The 27,317-nt window shown below is 45.5% G+C and overlaps 1 protein-coding gene across 6 annotated transcripts in view; it reads left to right on the top strand.

The window, feature by feature from the left end:
- The first annotated feature begins 14,172 nt into the window (after positions 1-14,172).
- Positions 14,173-27,317, top strand: part of LOC551460 (homeobox protein cut) — a 108,169-nt gene continuing 95,024 nt past the window's right edge. For all 6 annotated transcript variants that reach the window (XM_026441567.1, XM_026441569.1, XM_026441564.1 and 3 more), the window contains exon 1: positions 14,173-14,308. In XM_026441567.1, the coding sequence (XP_026297352.1) occupies positions 14,201-14,308 (108 nt within the window). In that variant the 5' untranslated portion in view covers positions 14,173-14,200. The remainder of the gene's footprint in view (positions 14,309-27,317) is intronic.

Raw genomic sequence — 27,317 nt, 5'->3', positions numbered from 1 at the left:
TGTCGAATTTATACATATAAGGATTCATCTTGTGTATTATTATATGTGAATCGAGCTCAGTGTAATAAAAATCGAATTCCAAAATTTATACTTGAAAATATAAAATTGAATTAAATATTAAAAATTGAATTTATATATGTAAATGTAATTTATATTTGTTGATATAGAATTGAACCAAATATTGTCAAGTTTATATATATATATATATATAAGAATTCATCTTGTGTATTATTACATATGAATTGACTTCAGTAATACAATTCCAAAATATAGAATTGTAATACAGAATTGAATTAAATATCGTCGAATTTAATAGAATTCCAAAATATTTATACTTGTAACATTCGTATTATATATTTGAATCGAGTAATAAAAGTGGAATGCGTAGTAATTCCAAAGTATAAATATAAATATAATTTGTTATAACATAAAAATCTCGTATATTATTATTACATGTGAATCGAGTAGAATAAATACTCCTTGCAATATAAAATTGATCAACCATTCTTCTTACACATGTAAAATATTTACATATTCAACAATAACGAAGCACATACCATGATCCACGTATCTCTTCCTTTATCAAACGCATCCTCTTCCTTTCGAATCAATGGAATCAAACTTATATTAAACACCATAAGAATATTAAAGTATATTAAAGTATATTAAACACCATAAGAAATCATAATTTTTAACTAACCTTTACCTTTCCAGGAAAGATTAGAATTAGAATTAAAAAAAAAAGAAGAAGACGAATTCGAAGACGCAGCTGCTTGTTCCAACGTAGGCTAATACAAGAAAGGAACGTGAGAAAAAAAAAAAGGAAAAGGGCGCGATTCGTTGTATCAAAAATTACGGGACAATCGAGAGCGTATCGAAACACGAGGCTTCTTCTCTCAGGAAGAGAAAGGAAGATGGACAGATAGAGAGAGAGAGGAAGAAGAAGGGATCGCATTATTCTTCGAACGCGATCGCACCGGAGTCGTCATTGTCTGAAACCAGTTCGCGCCGATTCCTCTTTGCATATCCACTCCTTCCTCCAATCCTAATTATTGGCCCATGCGCGCATTGATTATTAAACAGCTTATTATGTACCGTCTCCCAACCTCTTCCCAACCTCGCAATCTGAATTGAAAATCGATCTCTCGAACCGCTGCTGCAGGGGACAACCTATCCTAAATATGTTATAAATGATTATAAATAAATATATAATATCTCTTTAAACAAATTCCTTCCGAAATAACATTAATTCGCCAATTTTAGAATAAAAGAATATTAATAAGATTGTACATTTTCATTAACAGTATTCTTTGTTTCTTCGAATACTAATGTTGTCGAATCTCAGAATTTCGGATTCTGAATAAGAAAGAGAAGAGTTTCTGGAGAAAGGAAGAGAATTTGGAGACGAGAAATCGATCGATAAATTTATCTCATCCTATTATTGTTCAAAAAGGATAAAATGGCTCGAAGCGTTCGAGCAACTTCTTCTTCCCGCCAAAATGGAAATAGGTTAGAATCTCGACGATCTAACCTTTCAACGTCGTCCTCCTATTCTCACGTGGAGATCGAAACCTGCAACCGAATTTACTTAGAAATGTTCGAAGAAGATGATGAAAGTTTCGTGCAAAAATCTGTCGAGAAGATATAAATATATGTATTAAGAGGAAGAAGAAGGGCCTAATCGCGTAAAGGAAGGCGCGAGTTAATCGGAACACGTGGGGAGAAGGAGGAGGAGGAGGCTTGGCGCGATCGTTTCGCAATGTTGGCGAAATAATTGCTGGAAAACGGTTTCCGCGGGCTTGGCGGAGATAGAATTCCTCTTCGCTCTGAATTAATCTCGGCCGGAATGCGACCCCCACACCCCCATACCCCATTGCCCCCATGGACGCTGGACTTTCATCACGAATGGCTTCTGAGGGGGGGAGGGGAGGGATGCAATTGTCCGCATTGCCGAGTCGATGCGCTTTCCGGCTCGTGTTCGTGGAAAAATTTCCGCGACTTCCGGTCGATATTGCGCGCCCATTCTTCGCCACCACTCTTCGCTCTCCACCAAGGATGCGTTTATGAGCTTCTCGAGCACTTTTCTCTTTCTTCCTTCCCTCCTTTCCTTCCTTCCATTCCTTTCCTTTCCTTCGGGTTCGTTTATCCCCTATATTCGCTGTAGCGCGCGCTGTGAATATCGTATCGATGCGTATTTCGTAAAAGTGTATGTGTATATACGTGTATATCCGGTATATTTATAGTTTTGATCGATTTTCGTTTGATTATTTTCAGTCAAACTGAATTTATTTTTCGATCGAATCGTCGTTTTCGTTCGATTACTTTTCGTAAAATTGAATTTATTTTACGTTTCGATCGAATCGTTCTTTTCGTACGATTATTTTTCCTATAATTTTTTTTTTAGGATCGAATCGTCTTTTTCGTTTGAACGAATAACTTTTCGTAAAACTGAATTTATTTTACATTTCGATCGAATTGTCCTTTTCGTTCAATTATTTTTCGTAAAAATATATTTATTTTATGTTTCGATCGAATTGTCTTTTTCGTTCGATTACTTTTCCTAAAATTTATTTTACGATCGAATCGTTTTTTTCGTGCGATTACTTTTCATAAAAATTAATTTATTTTATGTTTCGATCGAATCGTCTTTTTTGTTTGATAACTTTTCGTAAAAATAAATATCGAGTATATTTATAGTTTCGATCGAATCGTTCTTTTCGTTCGATTACTTTTCGTAAAAATTAATTTATTTTATGTTTCGATCGAATCGTCCGTTCGATTATTTTTCCTAAAATTTATTTTGCGATCGAATCGTCTTTTTCCTTCGAACGAATAACTTTTCGTAAAAATGTATTTATTTTACATTTCGATCGAATCATCCTTTTTGTTCGATTACTTTTCCTAAAATTTATTTTACGATCGAATAGTCCTTTTCGATTACTTTTTTCGTAAAACTGAATTTATTTTACATTTCGATCGAATCGTTCTTTTCGTTCGATTATTTTTCCTAAAATTTATTTTTCGATCGAATCGTCGTTTTCGTTCGATAATTTTTCGTAAAAATGTATTTATTTTACGATCGAATCGTCCTTTTCGTTCGATTACTTTTCGTAAAAGTTAATTTATTTTACATTTCGATCGAATTGTCCTTTTCGTTCGATTATTTTTCGTAAAAATGTATTTATTTTACGTTTCGATCGAATCTTTTTCGTTCGATAACTTTTCGTAAAAATAAATATCGAGTATATTTATAGTTTCGATCGAATCGTCATTTTCGTTTGATTACTTTTCGTAAAAATGTATTTATTTTATGTTTCGATCGAATCGTCCTTTTCGTTCGATTATTTTTCCTAAAATTTATTTTACGATCGAATCGTCTTTTTCGTTCGATAACTTTTCGTAAAAATGTATTTATTTTACGTTTCGATTGAATCGTCCTTTTCGTTCGATTATTTTTCGTAAAAATATATTTATTTTATGTTTTGATCGAATCGTCCTTTTCGTGCGATTACTTTTCGTAAAAATATATTTGTATATATGTATTTAATAGCATTGATGCACGTCTCTATCAAATCATCCTTTTCGTTCGATAACTCTTCGTAAAAGTGAATATCGAGTGTATTTATAGTTTCGATCGAATTGTCGTTCGATAACTCTTCGTAAAAGTGAATATCGAGTATATTTATAGTTTCGATCGAATTGTCATTTTCGATTACTTTTCGTAAAAGTGAATTTATTTTACATTTCGATCGAATCGTCCTTTTCGTTCGATTATTTTTCGTAAAATTTATTTTTCGATCGAATTGTCGTTTTCGTTCGATAATTTTTCGTAAAAATGTCTTTATTTTACGATCGAATCGTCCTTTTCGTTCGATAACTTTTCGTAAAAATGTATTCATTTTATGTTTCGAATCGTCGTTTTCGATTGCTTTTCGTAAAACTGAATTTATTTTACGTTCCGATCAAATTGTTGTTTTTATGACTCATCGTGTAAAAAAGCGAATTTGTATACATATATACATATTGCGTATTCGTACACGTGTATATCCGATAATCGTTTCCGTTCGATAACTTTTCGTAAAAGTGAATTCGTATACATTATTCATTATATATCGAGTACACGTATATTTATACTAGTATCGATATATAATCAAATCATTGTTTTCGTTCGATGACTTGTAAAAAAAAAAAAGAAGCGAGTTTGCATGCACGTTGCGTATTTGTATATGTAACAAAAAAGGGAGTGGAAGAGGAGCGTATCGCGTTCGGAAATATAACGTAACGATTCTCGAAACAGGTCAATGTTTTCGCGTTTTTCACGCGTGCGTTGCGCAACGGAGCGATGCGTTCGAACCGATCGTTGCGAATAAAAAAATATTTCGCTGAGAAAACAAACAAATAGATCGTTGCGTGTTTTCGAGCGCGCCCACTCTCTCGCTCTTCGAAACAAGGAACAATAATCTGAAAACTATAGTCTATAACCTCGACGATCCGTCGAATCCGTTGGAAACCGGTAAAACTTACCGCCACTTACAACAACAACAACAACCTTCCCTTTATTAAATTAATCGATAAACAAGGATAGAGACGTCGAAATGGAAACTAGTCGTAGTAACGTTCCCCCTGCGGCGCGGGGAACCCTGCATCCTTGGCGAAAAAACCTTGGCCCGATACGAAAGAGAGAAAAAAGAAAAAAAAGGAGATCGATAATCCCAAGGTGTAGCTTTCGGTAGTTCCTTTCTCTTTCTTCTTCCCTTTTCTTCTCCTTCGTGATGGCCGCTTTCGTGATCGATGCTCGATGCTAATGAGCGGCGTCGAGTGACGCTCCGCTATTCTATGTTTATTAATCACAGGGGTCCGTTTCCCATCGGGAAACCGGCCGGACTAGTTCGCAAACAACAACCAACCCCTTTCGCTATCGCCTCGAACCGATCGATGATCGCTATATCCCCTCTCTTTCTTTCCTTCTTTCTCTCTCCTCTATCTTCAGAAAGTATTCGTATCCTTTATTTTAATTATATTCGTGAAGGAAAAGTGAGCGAAGCGGTTCATATATCGAATGTATATGCGCGAATATATACGTATATATATATGTGTATGTGTATACACACATGGATAGGGGGAGGGGAAATTAAGCGGCGTCTTAGGAAACGTCTTAATTAATCCTCTGAAACGTCTATCGCGAATTGCTTCTTGCAGCGGCAATTAGGCGAGATTACGGCGTTGCACAACAGGCCTGAGAAACGTTGGCGTTGCGGCAACGGCCGAGCTTGAATTTTGCTTATCGCGCGACAACGGACGCTTCGAGACGGTTCGCCTCTCCCCCCTCTCCTCCGCCGAGGGGGCGAGGCGGGGCGAGGCGAGGCGAGGCGAGGCGAGAGGAGGGGGGGTCGCTTTTTCTTTTCACGTTTATCGACAAAATTATTCCCCCGAAATCGCCGAAATCGAACCGCGGCGGCAAAATTTTTCCCACCGTTTTCTGACCCGCTCGACAATTTTTTGAAAGAATTTCCTCTCTCTCTCTCTTCCTTCCAAGAAGATCGATATCGAAATCTTGTTATTCGCGTCATTCTTTTTTTTGCATCATTCGTATCGTAATGAATGCGCGTTCGATCGAATCTACGAAGTCGAGGAGGCAACGATGCGTGAACCGTTGCCAATTCTTCCCACGTGCAATATTAATTTTCGAACGGGTGATGATAACTCGTCGAAAAATCTTGTCGATCTTTTCAAAGAATAGTTTCTTCTTCGAATTCAAATTCAAATTGGAACAATTTGTCAAAATTTTATTATTATCGTATCGTGTTTTGTCACGTACGATAATAATAATAATTGCTAATTGAGTGTGAATCGTATCAATTTTCCTTCGAAGAAATTTGAATCAAAATTTTATTATTTTCGCGTTTCATCGCGCGTAACAATGTGTGTGGTAATTGAATCCATAAACGAATTCGAACGGGATAATCAAAATTTTATTATTCGCGTTTTAATATAAATCGACGAATCGTATCAATTTAACCTACGAGTGAATCCAGTTTTTGAATAATTTTTTTCCTGGAAAAAATTCCAACATTTTATCATACATAATAATGCGTAATTAATTGAATGTGTAAACTTGGCAATTGCAAATCGAAAAAACGAATCGTACCAATTTTCAAATCCAACGAGGTATTCAAACGCGATAACTTATCAAAATTGTATTATTCCCGTTTTATTGTAAATCGACGAATCATATTCAATTTTTGAGGGAATAATTTTCGCCCAACAAATTCGAAATTCGACCGTCGTTTCGTCATACGCGATAATGCGTGTTAAAACCTATGAATCGATGTGGCAACCAAAATTAATTCGAAATTAAAAAAAGAAGAAATTGTTCGAATCTTGCGCAAATCGAAAATATTTTCGCTCGTTTGTTTCAGGAAGAAGCTCCGTTCCGTGATGAAATTCCCATGCGTTCGTGTACAACGTGCGTGCACGCATTTGTACTCTCTTTCTCCCGGACAAAGTAATCCATAGTGTTGCGAGATCGAGATCGAACGATTCGATATCGGGAAGTGAATATTTTGCAAAACGGAGTCAAGGTGTGGTGGTCAAGGTTCCGCAAACGAGGATTCTTAGAAGAGGAAAAAGAAACGGTATCGCAATTCGTAAACTCGCTCGACTCCGCACGTGTACACGTGCGGACGAATAAATAAAGACGAAAATAATACAATCGACCTTCTCTCTCGAAAACAACGCTCGCGCAACGGTCAAACCTACGATCCAATCCGAAAGCTGGAAAAGGAATTCAATATCCCATATAACTTTTTTTCTCCCCTCCGCTCGAGTTTACGAGAGACCATAAAGATAAACCTCCAACTTTTTTTCCCCGCGTCCGTTAAATACCTCGATCGAAGCGAGCGAAACGAGAAACTGTCGAAGGAGGAACGACGAGAAGTAAATATAGAAGGTGATCCCGTAACCTTCCTCTCTCTCTCCGTTCCGTGAGGAAAGATGGTCTCGAGGACGTCGATTATTCTCATTTTCCGGTATTCTCACCGAGCCGGAGAAGTTCGACACGGCCTCAGTTTCAGTTTCTTTTATATATACGTGTATATATATATATATATGCGTGTATATATACGCGACGATCACCTTGGATACCGCGAAACGCGGAACGCTATCGCGTTAATCGTCTGTTCTCTGTACGCGGCTGGCCGGTCCCGGGTGTTGAGTGTCGCCTCGTACGGCGAAATACGATTCCGTGGACGTTCCTGGCCTACATTGCCGCTCATTATATGATCGAAAGTAAACGCACCACGGGCACGGACGGAGCGACAGGAAACAATGGGTCACGCCGCGGGACGCAGTCACGGAGACCCCGCCGTTTTCATCAGGTGTACGCCTCTCCTCTCGTCGTTCTCTTTGTCGACGGGACTCATTTTCGATTTCCAGCGAATCTTTCTTTCTTTCTTTCTTTGTTTTGAGGGAGAGAGAGAGAGAGATAGGCGACGATCTATATTTTTTTTCTTTTTTTTTCCTTTAGGAAGAAAGGAAGAAAGGAAGGAAGGTATGATTTTTCGCGGCGGATTATCAAACGGTTCGACAAAGTTTCTTCGCGAGCACTTTTCTTTTCTTTCCTTTTCCTCTGTTTTTTTTTCTCTCTTTTTTTTTTTTTTCTTTAATAAGAAGACAAGTGTAAATGGTTCGTGGAAAGTGTGCCCGTTACAGACATTTAAGGCTTTGCATTACCCGGGGAAGCGTTTCTTTGTGTACTTTCAGAGCGAAGTAATGCACAGCAGATGGCCGTGCCCAACGCAAAGAGCTTGGATCTTATTTCGTGAGATCCTAAGAATTGCATTCGAATGGCATCAAGTGGCAAACATAATTTAAAACTTCGTTTTAATCCCTCCTTTCCTTGCCTCCTCCTCCTCCTCTTATCGCTTATCTAAAACCCGATTCAATATACACATATATATATTGCAACAATGATTTTCGATCATCGAAGTAAAGCAGTTTGATTGCCGACCAGATTACCAGAAACGCGAGCGTAACAATTCTTCTCTAAAAAAAGAATTTTAATATTTCGAATATTGAAATTTATTAAAATTCTTCCTACCAAAAAAAAAAAAGAAACAAAAATATATATATATATAAGTCTCACTTCGTGTTAAAAACCGAAAGAAATAAAACGTGTGCACGCCGTCGAAAAAGTTTTCTGGCTTCGAAACAGAGAAAACGTATCGACGATCGTGCGAGCACTCTCCCTCTCCCTCCTCGTCAAAGAGAGAGAGCGAGAGAAAAAAAGCGACACATTCCCCCCGTTGACATCTTGGCGGCGAAAGCGAGCTATGAAAGTGCCTATACAGGTTTTCGAGACGGCGAAGCGAGCGAAGATAAGGGTGGAAAAACCGTCGGGTCGTGTGATCGTGTGGAGGAACGCGGCGGGGAGGGGGGAGGGAGGGAGGGAGGGAGGGAGGGAGGGAGGGAGGGGGATCACGAGGGGGTTAGAACCTGCGCCTAAGTTTACCCTTTACCGGCGCATGCTCCTCCACCACTTTTCCTCCACCCTGTCGCCGAGGTTTGACTCCCGATATGATCGGAAAAAGGAGCCAGAAGCTAAACTGCCACCACCACCTACCCCACCTCCCCTCCGCCCGCCACCCTCGTGAACTCGTTTCCAGACTCCCCCCTCTCCTCTCCCGTACTCTCTCTCTCGCTCCCTCTCTCGTTAAACTATCATCACTATCATTCGTTTCGAACGCACGAGAAGATCTCCTTTCGATCTCTTGCACGCACGAAACGTGGAAAAAGAGTTCGTATCGATGAGTTTATCAACAATTTTTCCTTACCTTTCTTTCTTTCTCCGACGGAATAATTCCTCTCTCGTGTGATGATGTATTGAAAAACCGAGCGAACAAAGATACAAGTATATATATATATATATATATATATATATATATATGTATAGAAGAATGGTAGAAATTTGAAGAGAGAGAAAGGAAGAGAAAAGTTGCGCGGTGTACGGAGAGCGAGCCCTTGCACGCACGTGGAAAAAGAGTTCGTATCGATGAGTATTTATCAACAATTTTTCCTTACCTTTCTTTCTTTCTTTCTCCGACGGAATAATTCCTCTCCCGTGTGATGATGTATTGAAAAACCGAGCGAACAAAGATACAAGTATACATATATATATATACGTATAGAAGAATAGTAGAAATTTGAAGAGAGAGAAAGGAAGGGAAAAGTTGCGCGGTGTACGGAGAGCGAGGCGAGGCTCGAACCCTTCTTTCCGATCAGCGCCGTTGAAGTCACCGATACTTCCGATACTACCGCGGCTGATATATAGAACGCGGCGCGTCGTGTCCTCGTGGCGGTTGGCCGTCGGAGGGGTAGGGGGGGCGAGGGGCGGAGGGGGGGGTTGGCCACCCTTTGCGCCCGTTGCGGCGGGTTTTGGAGCGCGGCCGGGGCGCGGCGCCACCGTACAGGCTGCGCGGCGGGCGTCCCTTGGCGCCGCGCGGCCCAACTTTTGTCCAACATCGCGCCGCTGCTCTCCGAGAATCGTGAGACGCTCGGTTTCGCGCGCCGTTGCTGTTGCCGCCGTTGCCGTTGCCGCGTATCCATCGCGTTCCATCGCGTAGGGAAAAGGAAAAGGAAAAGGAAAAGAAAAAAACGAGAAGGAAAGAAAGAAAGAAAGAAAGAAAACGTTACGTTTCCCCTTCCGTGGAACGCGCGACATTACCGTTTCCTCGGGCGAAGGGGAGGGGGAAGGGGAGGGGAGGGGACAGGGCGAGCCTGGCTCGCTCGGCCGGCTCGTGGACAATAGTTTCGCCGGGGTGGAAAAGTGCGTGGCTGGAGGGATGACTGCGAGGGCTGCAGGAGGCGAGCGTTCGAGTTAGTCTCGGGCAGAACACAGGCCCAGCAGGATCTACGTTCACGCGGCCGCTGCGCCTCTTACCGCGACTCGCTCGTATATATATATATATATATATACATATATATACATATAATCTCGCGCGCGTGCGACCAAGGGAATTTCTTCTCTCGCTCCTTTCTTTTTTTTCTTTTTTTCTCTCTCCTCTCCTCTCTCTCTTTTCGCTCCCCACGTTTCTCGCGCGCGCGTGAACACCCTTCCTCGCGTGTTTCGGAACACAAGAGAAGAAGAGGAGGAGGAAACAGCGGAGGTGGAAGAAAGGAACTTTCGGAACAGTGGGCAGGTGATTGTTTGTGCCTTATTATTATTATTATTATTATTATTATTTCTCTCTCTCTCTCTCTCTGTCTCTCTCTCGCGTGTGCACTTGTGTGTCCCCCTTTTTCTCGATCTTTTCCATAAATTGACAGATAGACGAAGAATTCTTTCTTCTCGATCGAAGGGAGGGAAAAAAGAAGGATTCGTTCGTGGTGATGATAACGTGGTTGTGGTGTTGCTGGTGACGATGGTGCTGGTGCTGGTGATGGTAGTGGTGGTGGTGGTAGTGGTGGTGGTTGTTGTCATCGTGTGTGAGGAGAAGCAGAAGCGCGTCCGTTGGCAGCCCTTTGATCGCGATCCTGTACCGCGGTGGTATCTCTTGACGCGCACGCACGTGCAGCCCTGCCTCTTCGGATTATCTGAAAGCCGAAACGCGACCGGCTCGAACGTGACCATCGCACGGATTCCTGATCGTCGCCCGGTCCGCTCTATCTCGGCCGGTCAACCAACTCTCCCGGGCCCGGCCGCGGGACAGAAAAAGCCGAGAACCCGAGAACCGCAGTGATAGCGGAGTGGCTGGCTCGAATCTAGGGAGGAGGACAGAGAGAGAGAAAGCAGTCCCTCTTTTCTTCCTATCTCCTCGTAATTATAACAATATTCGACAAGTATTTCTCTGGACGAGGATGGGGAAGATTTTTAGAAAAATTCGAAACAATCTTTCTCTCTCTCTCTCTCTCTCTCTCGAAAGAATAATGAAAGAAAGAAAAAGGGAGGGGGAGTTTTCGACGTCTCTCGATCGTTGTTATCCGAGGAAGGGAGAGGAAGAAGAGGAGGAAGAGTATCCGCGATGTCCCTGAGCGCGGCTCTTGAACTTAGAGGAGCGCATCCTTCGCTCGCCGGAAGATATTGTTACAATCGCCCTCGAACAGCGTCGCGTTGCTCGCTGGGGTCGCGACGCGGGGGGGAGGGGGGAGAGGCTGCCGTTTATCGTCGGCCGGAGTATATTGAGTAGCGTGCGACCGCGCGAAGAAAGTGAGTCCCGTTGCTGCGAGCAGCGAAATTCCACGCCGCTCATCGAGGCCCCTCATCGAACACGGAGTGAACACGAGCAACGACGGGGGTACAACGCACCATCCTCTCCCTCTTCGAAATTTCTCCTCGAGTCGAGTGTGTGAACAGTGGCTTCCTATTCTTTCTTTCCTCATGCTCGATCGAAACAGTGAGTTCGATTTTGTATAAAGGAGAAGCGGAGGAAGGAGGCTGTTCTTATCGGTTCGATTTCCATTGCAAACGAAGGTGGACGAACTTAAGAGGAGGAGGAAGCGTTGACAAACTAATTATATCGGGTGATCGCGAAGCACCTTTGCCAATTCTTCTCCAATCTCGAGTGAAACGGGAGAATTTCGTCCTCACACCTTCTTGATGGATGGATTCTTCGAGTGAGTTTCGAGAGAGAGGATAAATGATTCCGTTTCTCTCCGAAAAATATTTCCAAGGAGACGTTCTTCGTCAACAAGTATTACGTTTCGTACGATTTTCCGTCGAAACTCGTTGGTTTGGCTGAAAAGAGGGAAAGAGAGAAGAGAGATCGATGATCAAGGGGGGATCGACGGAGAAGGGAACAGCAACAAGTACGAGGCGTTGGTGGCACGAATCGAGTTACCAGTTGTTTTCGTTTCCGCGTCAACAGCGACTATGATCCACCAACGATGATTAACTCGCGTAACGCGGCGGGCAAAATTAAAGTTGCATTATCCGGCGCCGGTTAACTCGACTGTCACCAAGTGCGCTTAACGCGGTAAACGGGGATTAACGAAGCGATGCGGCAACGCCTCCTTCGATTCTTCCTTCGACGGCGCTAATAATTCGATCGAGTTGAAAAATAGTGGACGGATTGAGTTCCAGGATATATTTGTATCAAGTTTCGTTCCACTCGAGACGATTATCCTTTCGATAACCCATAAACGAAAAGGATGGATAAAGGATGACCAGGAGAGGACACCGTGTTGCAATCAAAGTTGTCTCCCGCGCGTCGTCGAGATTCCAGCGAAAACCACGGAATTCCGTAGTAAGCAAAAGTCGCCGAGAAACTATTATAGGTTGGGAAACTTGGTATAAACCGCGCGTAAGAAGTTGGAATAAATTCTACTAAAACTTAGAGGGAGAGGGGACAAGAAACGATTCCTTCTTTTCGAAAAATCTCCGATTTTAGCGAGGCTGGGCTGTCGCGTTCGCCGTCGATTAGAGAAAGAAAGGGGGAACGCTCGAATTCGTTGCGTTTCGATCGCCTTTCGCCGTTGAATAGTTGGACGACGATGTCGTCGAGAAGAAAGTTTCGCACTCTTCGAAGGAATGGAATATGGTTCGAAGGAAGATAGATAAATTGGCTCGAAGAGCGAAAAAAGCGACATTTTCGTCGATTTGGCGGCGAAGGGGGTCGAGGAGAGAGAGAGAGAGAGAGAGAGAGAGAGAGAGAGAGAGAGAGAGAGAGAGAGAGAGGAGGGCGCCGTTTCTCTCGAGAGGGGTCAAGCTGGACGCCCCTCGTGGAACCCCCCCTCGTGGAAACTCGATCCACACACGCTCTTCCTCCCTCCTTCCCCACCTCCCTCCACCTTTCTCCACGTTCGAGAACGTCGTACGAAAATCGTAACGGCGCTCGCGACAAAGGTAACGCTCGGTCACCAACGAGCAATCGAAGGGTTACTGTCTGCGGGACGAGAGAGAAAGAGTGAGAGAGAGAGGAGGAGGAGGAGGAGAGGGGGCGGGAGGACGCCGGCGAGGGGGTTGGAGGGTGGCTGGAAAATAAGAAACACAGATACAAAGAGGAGAAGAGGGAGGGAGAGAGACGCCGGGAGAAAAAGAGGAAGGAAGAAAAAGAAGGGAAGCGAGGATCGGCAGGGGTTGGAGAAAAGGGCGGTCGGGGAGCTGAAAATACGAGATCCGCTCTGGTAGGGACCACCTAGCCAGCCTCCGGTCCTTTCCGCGGCGTCTCCCTCCTTCGCGCAGCTTATCCCCACCGAGGCGACGCTCTCCTCTGAACGTGCGAGCCGGGGAGGGTGGTGGGGGGAGCGGGCGGCGCGCGATTGGCCGGCCGGTGGGCCGGCCGGCCCCCACCACGCCGCCCCGGCCCCGCCCGGCCCCCTCCACCGGCCGTGCACCTCCTCCAGACATCGCATCGGTCGTTCGGTAGCTCTTAGTTTCAGGTTAGGAGCCTGCTAGGACGGGTCTCGTACTCTCTCTTCCTGAGGTCAGCCGAGACGAGTCGAGACGAGACGGGAACGGAACGGAACGGAACGGGACGAGGCGAGACGAGGCGAGGCGAGGCAAGGCGAGGCGAGGCGAAGCGAGGCGAGGGAAAAAAGAAAAGAGGAAAAAACGCGAGCGGAGCCAGTGAAGTGTGACCGCGTGCAGTGCATGTTCGTCGGGTTTTTCCGCGCGCGAGTGTGGGTGTGATGCCGCCGGGAGAAGAAGCGCAGAGAGAGCAGCAGCAGCACGGGCAACGGGCAGCCTGACGTCCGGCCGAGAGAAAGAAGGAAGAGGCAGGAGAGAGATCTCGAAGATATCCGGTGGTATCCCTCCCGAGGCGAGGGAGAGCGGGGAGGAGGCGACGAGCGCGTCGATGACTTTGGTGAACTCGGGAAGGACATTGTGCGATTTCGTGTGACCGTGGGGCCAGTGTGTGGTGCGACGACGGGTCGAGTGTGTTCCGGGACAGTGTCCGGGACTAAGGAGCAGGGAGAGACGGTAGCGACGGGCCCGCCGGCCGAGGCGTGCGCCCCGGGAGGCGTCGGCGGCGCCGGCAAACCAAGGGGGACAGTTTCGGCCTCGGCGGAGAAGCTCGAAGCCGTCAAAGTGGCTTCGTCACTGGGCCTCCAGGGGCCGTCAGCGCCGATAGGGGCCCAACTACTGGCTACTGCCGGTTCGGAGGATGCACCGTCCGTGTACCACGCGAATCTGCTAGCCAGCAGCAACGCGCCCGTGCTCCAACAGCCCGTTCTAGCGAGCCTGAACACGCCGGCACTGGCCAGCATGCAGGCCTCTGCGGAGGCCAACTCGCTGGACATTCAGGCCATGCAGTCCATGGACTGGCTGTTCAAGAAGGAGCGTATATACCTGCTCGCCCAGTTCTGGCAACAGGTAAGTAGTAAGTGCCGGATAACGATGTGCGTTCTATCGTCGCGTGTGTCTCCTCTCTCTCTCTCTCTTCTCTCTCTCTCTCTCTCTCTCGCTCTCTCTCTACCCGCGTGTGCACCCTTCCCAGTGTCGGGAAACGGATAATCGCGACCCTCGGCCCGATTCTCGCTCACCCGAGGGAAAACGACACAGTCCCCGCGGCTACACCCCGCGGACACTTGTAGCTTCCGGGCCCGGTGGAGCGCGTACAACCCTTCCTCCCTGGTGTGACCAAGTGACTCGAGTGTACCATCCTCTCCCGATTTTTACCGCGTTTCAAGCGAACTTATCTCTTGCGGTTGATCGAATCGTTGGCAATCAAATTTTCCACTTCCAATTTCGAAACGGATTCTTAAAGAGAGAGAAAGAGAGAGAGAGATTTGTCCCATTCCTTCTGTCCCCTCGGCCAATCGAATCACGTCTCGCGAGTCTTTCGACCGGTAATTGCTGGTCAGGTTGCCGAGGCCACTTGGCCACTTCGAGCCCGAGTTTCAACGAGGGTGCGAGGGTGGCGAAGTTTGCCGCTCGGAGGATAGTTCGGGCGATTTAGGGGGATGGCTTGACCGACTTGCGGCAAAGTGGCCCACATACAGTGGTTGACAACCTGATCTTCTTTCCGCTTCGAACGTCCACGTGCGATCGTACCGATCGAGTCGAACAGTGCCGTTTTTTTTTTTCTCGCGCGAAATTTGGACGAAACGACGAGAGATTTCGTTCGTTTTTCCAGGGCAGAGAAAACGGGCGCGTTGAATTATTCTCTCTGAAGTGAGATACTTTTCCTTACGAATTTTAAGAAATTCGATCTCGAGGAAGGAGTTGAAAGGAGTCGGTAATTTGAATTTGTAAACAAGGTGTATCGTAAATAAAGGAGAGGAGGAACTTTTTACAAGTCGTTTCCAATTTCGCATATCTTTGACAGGTATTTTCTGAATAGAACGTTATCTAAACGGAACGCATAATTGCGACAAATTTTCTCACACGGTGTCGTCTTTTTTTCTCTTTATCGGTCAACTTCTCTCCAAGTGTCGCTGCGCAAAACTTGTTCCGCGATTCCTTTGTTTCCGGGCAAGAAATCCGATTATTTATTTATTCATCTTGCCTCCTCGAGTCAGCGATCGAGAATCGACAGCTCTGCAGATATTTCCTCCGCGCTTTATCTCTTCTTCTTCTTTAATAACGATTTTTTTTCTCCGTTGAAATTTTCGAAAACGTTCGATTAATTTTTCCCAACTTTTACAATTGTACAACTGGTAGAACGCGACTTGCCTCTAATGATTAAATTAAACAGAGTCGAGTGAATTTTGATAACAAACATTTATCAAACATCGGCCCTCGCGCAATCCCGTTGCAATAACGATTAATAATATTTCCAACAAAACCATTACCGTGCGTGCACGCATAGTGTACGATTAATAACAAAGTGAACAACAATTACGCAATCTCGCTACTTTAATTATCCCTCGAATCGACAAACCGCATCTCTCGTTCGCAACAATCCGGATTACTCCGCGCGTGAAACGAAATCATCCTCGTCGAACGAAGAAAAGAAAAAAAAATTCCCGAGAAACTAACTAAAAAAAAAAAAAATCGAGATTGAGTATTTAGCTTCTCTCGTTCCGGATTACTCCGCGCGTGAAACGAAATCATCCTCGTCGAACGAAGAAAAAAAAAAAATTCCCGAGAAACTAACTAAAAAAAAAAATCGAATTTAAGTATTTAGTTCCTTCGTATTAAATCTCTTCCTCCCCTCTTTCATCTCCTCTCGAATAATTCGTGTCCGGCAGCGGGCACAAGATCACGAGGTAACCGGGTCGGGGCTATCGATGCCGCATAGTTTCATAATTATGCGTATTGATTAGGCCGCGAGCAGTCCGAGTCGCTGGAGCGAGAGAGAGAGAGAGAGGTTTATCCGCGAATTTGTGAAACGCGGGGACAATTATATTGGCAAAGCTCGTCGTCACGTCCCCTTTCCCGACTTAATTCGCTCGGACGTAATCGCGAATGGACGCGAATTGCGGGAAGGTCGGCGGAGAAGGAGGAGGAGAAGGATCGATGAAGCGGTGTATATAACCCGCTGACACGTTTCGGGGGGAAAGTGAAAACGGGCAACCGTTTCGAGAACGAATTTTTCGAATCGAGACGAAAACCGTTCCGAACGAATTTTTCGAATCGAGACGAAAACCGTTCCGAACGAATTTTTCGAATCGAGACGAAAACCGTTCCGAACGAATTTTTCGAATCGTGTGAAACGCGATACAACACGGATCGAATCGATTCCTCTATTCGGCTGGAAGATCGGATTCGAGAAGCTCTGTTTAGGCCCGCGAGACGAGGAGACCGATTCTTTTGTCGAATGAGTCAGGCAACGGTTTCGGTTTCTTGGAACGCTGACAGGTTCGCTCCGATGACAGATACATGGTTTTATGATGCGGAGGGGAAGCGGTGAGGGGAGACGTGTGGTCTTTTTACCGTATCGTGTGTGTATATATATACGTATCGGAGAGAATAAGATGGTGAAAATTTTTCTCTCTTCTTTCTTTTCGTGATATAACAACGAGATAAAGCAAAATCGACTGTAGCTGTAATCAAGTAACAAGGATCTAGGCGAAAAAGAAATTTTCCAAAAACATCGAAAATGCGTACGTAACACGACGGATTACTTTATCGACGGCCGATCCCGGAATCGACGTCGAGCGTTCTCGTTAAGAAATTCCACGTCGTCGGTCGTCCGTCAGTCAGGCAAAAATAATGTCTCCGTCTCGCGAGAGGATTGATTTACGCGGGCAGCCAAAAGCGAGGTCACGCCGGACGACGTTTCCCGATTTTTAACCAACGATCCTTTCCCTCCTTCTCCTCCTCCTCCTCTTTCTCCCCCCTTCTCCCAGTCCGTCGAGTCGGTGATTCAGGCTCGAGAAGGAGAGAGGGACGTTGGAAAAATCGGTCGCCGCCAATTATTTAGTTGTCCGCGCGCGAAAGGGACGTAGGGTTCGTAGCCGGTTGACGAGCGGCAGAAAATTTGTGGCGAGGAGCGAAACGCGCGTCCGCCCGTGTTTCCACGGAGCGGCCGTGCGCGTGGAACGAGACCACGAAGCGTACTCCCAATTAGGAGCGTGTCGACCGTGAATGGACAAAAGTTTTGCCATCGCTCCGTTTCGCCCCCTCCCGCGCCCCCCACCCCGCCCCGCCGCGCCGCGCCGCCACCCGTCCCCACCCGACCGGCCCGATACCGACCCGGTGGTGGGGGGATCCTTGACGCGGTTCCCGAGATCCCCGTGTGGCGGCGACACTTGCCGAGACGCGGAGACGACGCGACGCACGCGGAGACGTGAGTCACGCGTGCTCTCCGATGCCGGTGAGAAGAGGCGCGGACAACTTCGTTCGCCGGATGCCAAACACGACGACCGATGCCAACGCACCTTCCCCCGATTTTTCTCTTCCCCCCTCTCTTTTTTTATTCTTTTTCTCGAAGTCGGCCCTTTCTTTCGAGATTCGAGAACGAAGATTTCGCGAGCTCGGTATTTAATCCGAGTGTTTTAGGATGTACGGAGGATTGGAAAATTTCTGCGATGCGGGAAAGAAAGTAGGTTGGTTTCTCGAAAGGGCGATCGGTGGCGAGCCGTGAAAACGGGCCGTATCCCACTGACACGAGGAACTGTATCGGGCGGCGTGTCGGCCTCGAAATAGAATATAGAGGGTTATTTCGGATGCGTCGTCTCGTTGGTCTAGTCCAGGGCTGGTCTAGACCTCCGGGGTTTTACGAGCTGGCGGCAGGCGACACGAGCGCATAGGTGGTGACTAGAATCGAGCGCAGGTGCACACTGTGCCGCGTGTATATTTGCCATTCGTACCCGTCGCCTTATTAAAACGACGGCGTTACCCGAACGGCGCAACGACTGTCCAACACCATCGCTACCGCTACTGCACAGTGTCAACGTGCGGTGTACACACACGTTGGGGGGAAGAACGACGGGGGTGGTTTCGTAGGGGCTGATCGTGCGTTAGGGGTTACGTGACAGGTGTTTTTTGTAATTTATACCGTCTCTTCTCTCTCTCTCTCTCTCTTCCTCCTTACCTTTTACTTACCGTGTCATTCGTACAAATTATTGTCATGATTCACGCTAATGCGCTTTGAATGCTATATACGCTCGGCAAAGCGTTGTTGAGTGCCGGTATTTTTCTACGGCTTAAGCGGGGTTACGAGAGACTCTATTATAGCGATTATGGTAATTGTGGAGATCGCGATATAAAAGATTCTGACTTTTGGCGGATAACTTTGATAAATACGTATACATCGTTCCACGTGTCTTGTAAGAGTATCTCTATTCGCGATTCGGCCTGTTTATCTTTTGTAACGATTTTTTCGCGTTGAAATACGCGTCTCTCGTGGAAACGAGACGACGAAAATCCGTATATCGTATCGAAACGGGGGAAAAAAGGATGGACAACGAGGCGGGTTATTAATTTCCGTGGCCGTTATTTCTGAAATCGGCGGTTTAACTGCCTGGGCCGTTACAACTCTCCCGCCAAACAGTGATTCACCCACACTCTAAAAATATCGGGATACACGCATACTCGCGAAATGCGAGTCTCGTGCGGGCCTTAATGAGCGTTTCTCGGCAACTGCGCGCTCGTTCGCTCTCGATGGAAAAACGGAGAAGATTCTCCGCGCGAAAGAAAACCTCGATATCGAGAAATTTCGGAAGAAAAGCTCACGCGTTGAAACGCGACTCGAGGTGGACGTCGCCCGATATTTACAGTTATTTTACGAAAATTTCACGCAGGGAAATTCCACTGTATCTGTAGAACGCGACGCCTTCCAAAGCGGTTTAACGATCGCCTCCGACCAATTTCAGAGAGCAAGCATCCCAGATATATATATATATATATTTTTATTTCCCGATTAATGCACTTCCCTCGACGAGATCTCTTGTTCAGATTGCTTATTATGGATCCGGTTACGTTTTCCAGGTTGCTTTTTTTTCTCTCCTTCTTTCCTCTTTCGTTCTTTCCACGAAAAATTTTACATATTTAAATTTCCAAATTCTCCGAAAATTTTTCGGGGTCAGGGCACTCTTACTCCATCCTTTACCAAATTCTTTCTTCTCTTCGGATAAATTTATCATTGCAAATACGTATATATATTCAAATTGGTCATAATAAACATCCTTTTCAAAATTCTATTCGTATTTAACCATATATTTAAAATTTAAAATCACGAATATATGTACGGATTCGACGAAAAAAAGAAAGATATCAAGTTTATTTGTTTATTATATTGCTTCTTTCCGTCCAAAAAATAAAAAACTCCACCAAATCTTTAAAAATTCGTCGATGATAACGATTGTTCTTTTTTTTTCAAGAATCCGGCGGAAGTTTCGAATTTCGCGTCGCGCCGAGCGAGTTAATTATCGACCCCTTAAACACCCCATGGATGGAAGGGTGGAAGGCTCGAGGGTCACTCAGCTACGTGTCGCTAATTCCTACGCCAGGAATCGCAAATTGGCACGCGTGTGCGTGCAACAGATGCGCCGGCCGCGCGAACCCCGTTCGGAAATATTTAGAGCTCTCTCTCTCTCCTCCACCCCCAACGCGCGAGGGGGGGGGAAGAGGAAGGCCGCTATTGTGCCCGGCATTCGGTGAAACGAGGAATCGAAAATCGAGCAGCAGGATGGATTGTTTTCCATTTTTTTTTTTTTTGCCGCTATTCTCTCTCTCTTTTTTTTTTCCGACTTCCATTTCAACGTCTATCATCTTCGTCCTCCGGGAAAAATTGACATTTTTTTTCATGGTTTTGGTCCGAGAGGATCTCTTTCCATCGGATACGAATATAACATGTCTTGTTCGAAATCGCTGATCCGGAAGTCGAACCCGTGGCGAGTAACAAATAGAGAAAAAAAGGAAAGAGAGAGAGAGAGAGAGAAACGAAGTCTGCGAGTTGTCGAAACATGGAGTAATTTATTCGCGTTTCTACGATTTCACTGGCGATTACTAATATTATAGGTTGTAGCGGTATATATCCGAGCGATAAAAAAACCCGTGGAATTGGAATTAACCGTCTTCGCTTCTCGTTCCGTTCCTCAACCGTCACCACGGTTTTTTCGACAAATTGTAATTGTAGCAACCGAGCTCGGTCCCTAGCAACGAGATAAGCAACGGTCGAAAGCGTGAATTTAATCGGAGAGGGGGGAATCGTTTTACGATAATTTCGTCTTTCGTCTTCTTCTTCTTCTTCTTCTTCGATTTCCTTCTCTTTCTCTTTTTTTTTCTTCCCTTTTATATATATATATATAAAATACATATATATATATATATATATATATATATATATATAATCCTGTTCCCCGCACACAGTGGACGAAGTTTATTGTCGTCGTAAATTTTTCCGCGAGCCGCTCCTCTCCTCGATCGCTAACGTTCGCTCTCCCCTCTCCTCCCCTCCTCCTCCTCCTCCTCCCCCCACCCCCTCCTTTCCCCGTGGCGCGCGTTCGGTGACTATTCAAAGGTCGCTTGGAACGGTTCCAAAATTCCGAATCGCATGGGACGACATCGCTGCGATTCCTGCGGCGATTCGAGCTTAAGTGAATCCGGAGTGAGCCGTAAACCGAGGCTAAATAAACTTCGATTTGAGGGAATGACGCCCCGTTTCCATCGGGCGGCCGCACGATTTTCTTCTTCTTCATCTCGCCAATTTTTCTCTCCACCGCTTTCTTTCTCTTTCCCTCGATGATTATATTACATCGAAGTCGATGATTAGAGACGTCGTAGACGTCTCTTTTGAGATGTTCGAGTTGCTCGATCGAGGATCAAAATTAGGATTGATTGAGAAAATTTGGAAAGGGGATAAGGAAAATTATTATTTATCATTCGTTACATCTCGTGGAAGATTAAAATTAAAGTTGGTTTAAAAATTTAGAAAAGGTTTGGGACAATTTTAAATCTTTTCTCTCCACCGCTTTCTTTCTCTTTCTCTCGATGATTATATTACATCGAAGTCGATGATTAGAGACGTCGTAGACGTCTCTTTTGAGATGTTCGAGGATCTTGCTCGATCGAGGATCAAAATTAGGATTGATTGAGAAAATTTGGAAAGGGAATCTCTGAAATTATTATTTATCATTCGTTACATTTCGTAGAGGATTAAAATTAAAGTTGGTTTAAAAATTTAGAAAAGGTTTGGGACAATTTTAAATTTCCAAATCATTATATTGATCGTACGTTACATTTCGTCGAAGATTAAAATTTGGAAAAGGATGGAGTAAGAGAATCTTATCGAATCTCTAAATTATTACTGATTTACATTTTGTCGAAAGTTAAAAATTTAGAACAAGAGCGTCTTAAATCTCCAAATTATTGTTGGAATCGAAGATAGGAATTAAAATTGATTTAAAAATTTAAGAATAAAAATCTCCGATTTAATCATTGAAAAAGCGTTGTATACGAGAGAGTCGAATTCAAATTAAAAAAAATTTCTACTTTTCGAATTCGATCGAGAGAAAGGGATCGGTATCGCGACGCGAGCGACATCTCGTTCGCCCGACTCGTGGAAAATTATCGAGTTGGCTGGCGCGCGCCGAATCGGTGGCGACACGTCGCGAAATTTCGAACGATCTGTCAACAGCACACGCGTCGATTCCTTCTCGTCATCGAGGATGACCAATACCGATGACGGGTTATCGGACGCCGGGCGTCGCAGAGAGCCGCGGGGGAGGCACCACGTCTGCGTTCTTGCTCCCCGACGCAAGCGCGCCCGAATCCACGCACGAATTTTACCTTCGACATGTGCGATTATCTCGCACGAGAGAGGGAGGGAGAGGGATTATTAGATCGAATCTTTCCTTCTTCGTTCCTCCAATATCTACGCCTTCCACTCTTTCAGACGAATTTGTCAAACGGGGGGGAGAAAAATTATATTTTTCCATCCGTTCCGTGTATCTTTATTATTGCATTGCTTTCGAAATGCGTTTTTAAGATTGAAAATAATAAGAGAGAGAGAAAGGTGAAATTTATCTATTTCTTATCGACTCGACGGCTCTCATTGTCTCGGCTCGGAGAAGGGCCGTTTCTTCCTTTATACACACACACACACACCAGTCTCTCCTAGACCGATTTATCTCCGCAACTCCATCCCTTTCTCGGAATTTCTTTATTTCGAGCGTGGCCCTATTCCGATCCCCGATTCCTATCTTTCGAATCTCCATTTCTCGGATCTCCTTTTCAATCCCTTTCTCTCTCACTCTCATTCCTCCCCATATATATTATATATATATATATATACACGGATCATCCCCCTCCCCCTCCACCCCGCTCCCCCTCCACTCTCGCCCCGTTTCGCTCATTGTTGCTCCGCCTTTCGTTCGTACGTCGAATAACAGCTATTGAAAATCGTTGATTCATGAATAGTCATCGTATCGCCAATTAGCGGGTCGGATGAATATTCACGGGTGCGACCGACCGTCTATCGTTCACCTATACGCGCTTTGTCACGCGATAACGCTGCTGCTGCTACTCGTCGCCGGGCATGGCGGGAGCGCGCTGCGTTCGAAAACGCCGCGCGCGCCCCCTGCCGCCGCCAGCGGAGAAATAAATCAGAATGACGGATTAATCGGTTCGGTTGCTCGTTCGACTCGACGTGTATATATATATATATATATATATATATATATACATGCGGATTTCGATCGAGTAATTTTCAAACGTGCCTCCTCTCCGAATAATCGCCGCTAATGGCTCTTCTCTTCTCTGCCCCCCCTCCCACCGAAAACCTGGCCAAATTCACTGCGATGAAATTACTTACTTAACGAACGGTGATAGATGTCGCTTTGTTCGCGTAGCGTCGTATATAGATATATCGTACAAGTCGTGCTACACGCTATATATATAGAAAGAATTCGATCTCGACGTTCTTTGACGTAAAGAAACATATTCGAACGATGTAATAATTCGAGATGTGGTTGAAGGAATTTTCGAACGGGTTGCAATAACAGATATCGTTATTGGGCGCAATCGAATCCTCCCTCGAGACGATTGCTCGGGCGGAAGAGCGGTTTGATAAGGGGGCGGAAGTTGGTCGCGGCCCAGCTTTCCTCCGCTGCTGTTGTCGGCCGGCCGATAACGGCCGGCCACCGAGCATCGCTTCGGCACATTCGGTTTCGATCTATCAATCTCGAGAGGGCGGGCGGGCGGGCGGCCGTGCGCCAGGGTGGGGGTATACGTACATACGCGTAACGTCGTGCTTTGATCTACGAAAGCAATCTTATCGATGCGCATACGATATGCTCCCCCTCCGCCGTTATGCATATGTATTTCGGCCCTCGAGTAGTCCCTGCGATATTTGCTCGAGTGATTTCGTTACCTTTATACACAGGGCGGTGCGTGGAGGACAAGGTTTTATACGATAATTCTCTCTTCCTTTTTTCTTTGCATCGTTGAAAATTATCGAGTACGTTCTCTATTCGTCCAAATAATAATTCGATATGAAACGAAGGAATGTTCGGAAGAGGAAACTCGTGGCCGTCTCCCGTTTAAACGCCGTAATGTAAATTCATCCGGACGTGACGTGGCGACTGTGAACGCCGTCTAAGGCCATCCCGGTGGCAATCGGTGTCCATTAAGTCGGCACCACGACCCGTTTGCCTTTTCGGATTCCCAGATTTCTTTCGAATCGCGAAACCGCGCCTTGCGTTACTCGATCGTCGTTTTACCCTCTCTCTCTCTCTCTTTCGTTTTTTAGAGGGAAAAAATGGCAACGATTTTTTTTCGATCGACGAGAAGAGACCTGTTCCCCCCGGGTAAATGTCAAGCGATCTATCTATCCGCGACGCAGGATTATAAATCACGTGAGCGAGAAAATTCAATGATATTTAAACGAGTTTTGAAAAAGATAATTTATATATAGGAAGGAGAAATTTTGCATTTCTCGAATGAAGCTTTTTCGCTGCAATCTTCCCTTCGATTCCGTTCGATTGAATAAGAGATTTCGTGTTTCGAATAAATATTATTATAGAGAGAGGAATCTGTACGAAACAATCGAACAATCAATGGTTGGACGACGAGAGGAAACTTATCCGAGTTTTCTTATTTTCCCTTCCTTTTCTTTCTTTTTTTTTTTTTTCTAAATTGTATCTATTGGCTCGAAGCGATTGAAAGTAATTGAATGAAGCGGCCGGTTATTTACGAACGTTTAAGCGGAGCCAACTATCTGTCCATTCATTCGGTCTTGTCCCTTCATTCATTCATCATTCACTCTCGCCGGTGTACGGGCGCTGCATGTATAGCAGTAGTAAAGGCCCATTCAATTGATCGGTGATTGTCTAAATTATAAGATTGCCATACAATGGCTCTCATCTCGACCTATTGGGGTCTCGTTCGACCGTTGCGTCACCACTTTAGGACCGGATCGCAAGCCGCGACCGCGTCAAAAGAGCACCTACGAAATCGATCCACTATCCCTCTTCCTAATGAGGAAGACGCGGCGATCGATAACTCGCTCGCTCGCTCGCTCGTTCGCTCGCCTGCCCCTGTGACGGAACGCTTGGAAGGACGAGGGAAAGGGGAGAGGGAAGCGGGGGGCCCGTACGCTGGAAACCACTGGCCGCGATGCCAGCTTTTAACCACCCGCCGCTAGGAAATGCGGCAACACCCGCGACACGTGGGAAATCCAGGCACTCAAGTTATATTTTCTAACCACGCTTGTGGAATAATTTTTTTAAACCGAATGAAAAAAAACCGAATCGGGTGATGGAAACTCTGAAAAAAAGGAGAAAATAAATAAGTGAAAACGAAAGAGCGGATGGAGTCGTCTCAACAAGGGCGACACGATTTCGCGCGCGTTTGTTCGCGAAACTATTCGTGTCGGTAACTGTTCCGGTCGGTAATGGACTCGGCCGAAAAGAAAGAGAATTCGACCGAGGGAACAGTTGTGGGGACAGAGCGAGCGAGCGAGAGAGAGAGAGAGAGAGAGAGAGAGAGAGAGAGCGCCTAATCCCCGGAAACAGGCTTAATTACAGTCGCGTCCGAAACAGGATAATGGCCGAAGCGCGAATATGGCTGTCCCGTGTCTGGCTAACTAACGCAGCCCGGGCAAATCGGTTTATCGTTCCGCCGAAAAGTTGCTTCAATTCTGACCTGAGAGAGTCCGTCTGCGCCCAACTTGCTGCTCGCATTAGGCACTTACGCATTACACCTGCACCGGCCCGTTGTCGCGGAAACTTGCGAAACGTTAATTAGCATCCATGACACTGGCGGCGCTGCCAAGCGCGTCGTTCGTGATTCGATTTGAGGTTAAGTTGACTCGCCAGTTCAGCCGGATTTACGTACGGGCAACGACTGTGCCGTGACACTCTCCTTCGTCGACCGATTCGATTTCCTTTTTTCGTCCGTATATATATAATTTTTTGTCGATAATTCACGCGCGAGAGAGAGAGAGAGATGTGTGGAAGGTGATGGATGTGGTATCGTCGAAAGCGCGAAGAGATCGTTTCGGAAGGGCATCGCGATACGATGGAAAATTTATCGCAACACGGTGCAATCGCGTCACGCCAGACCGAGTTTCTTCTTTCTAGACAATAGCAGCTGCGGCACGTGATTCACGAACGTACGGCGCTCGCGGAAATTTATCGCGGCGTCGTGTTGGGCATCGCTTGTACACAATTTACTGCGATCGGTAACAGTTTTAGCGGGGCGCTAAAAGTCCCTGGAATATCGAACTTTCGTAATCGTGTACGAGTCACAATTATCGTACAACGCGGGATTAAACCACGGCCCTTTAAATTATTTTCTCCTTGCTCCCTTCGAAGTTCGAAACGACTTCTCGAAAAGTAGAGCTATCCACCCGAGAGAAAGAATATATATTTAACACTTTTAACATTTTTATCATTTCTTTTCAACCGCCTAACGTCTATTATCGAGCGTAAGACTTGCAACTTAAGTACGCAGAAAATTGCAGATTCGCAACGAACGCTATCATTACGTCTCCCACTGTGAAAATGTTTTCAAACGATCGCGAGATTGCTCGTGGAAATCGTTCGAAACGAAACGTGCAACTCTGGTTCGCGTTTCAGCCACGCTGCCTGCAGTCGCGCTCGAGTCGAGAATTATTATCGATACACGGATACGCGATCGAGCACAAATTATCCCGACGTTCAAGCCCGGTAGGAAGGGAAGGGGAGGAGGAAAGGGGAGGAGGGGAGGGAGGAAGGAGGATCGGGGAGAAAAGAAGTTTTCGAGTTGGTACACGTGCAACAGCACGCGGAATTCTCCGGGCGCACGTAAACGGTCGTAAAGCAAAGCGATCCTCGAACGTAACTCGCGTTTCTACGGTGTACTCGGTGAAGTTATCTGTGCATCGGCCGTGAGTGTACGCTAAGTACGTGCAACGTGCAGCGTCGGTAATATCCAGTGTTGCACACGTAAATATACACGCACGTGGAACGGCAGCATGGTTCGACGGTGCGCCACTAGAGGCGAGTATTAAACGGATACTTGCGTACAGGCCTTTAAGTAGGCTCTCGCTCCGTGTGTGCGTGCCTGCGCTAGACTCTCTGCGGAAGCGTTGCATTGAGACCAATCGAATAGAAACTAATTTAATACAAACGAACGCACACGCGCACACCGATGTTTCTCGCGTTTCCGACCGCTTACCAGCTTAATACGACTCTGCCGAGGAAAAATGACTTTTTTTTTTTACTTCGACATTTTGTTCAGATTCTTCTTTTATCCAATTTCCATTCAATTTCCATCAATTCGCCAATCGAATTTCAAGTCGATACTCTACTCGTAAACGGATGCAATAAATATTTCAAAAAGTGTTTAATCTTCATCCTTTGATAATCGTGAAAAAAGTGATGAGATTTCGAGTTCGAGAATATTTGAAATCGAAGAATTTAACATTTCTCTCTTAAACACGGATCCCACGTCGAGCGAGTAAATCACACGGCACCCGAGGAGATCCGCGAACTTTTGCGCCATCGCTTAT

Source organism: Apis mellifera, linkage group LG6 (assembly GCF_003254395.2).
Source record: "Apis mellifera strain DH4 linkage group LG6, Amel_HAv3.1, whole genome shotgun sequence".
Classification (NCBI taxonomy): Eukaryota; Metazoa; Arthropoda; class Insecta; order Hymenoptera; family Apidae; genus Apis; species Apis mellifera.
Note: the sequence above shows the minus strand (reverse complement) of the source record. Positions and strands in the feature narration are given on the sequence as shown.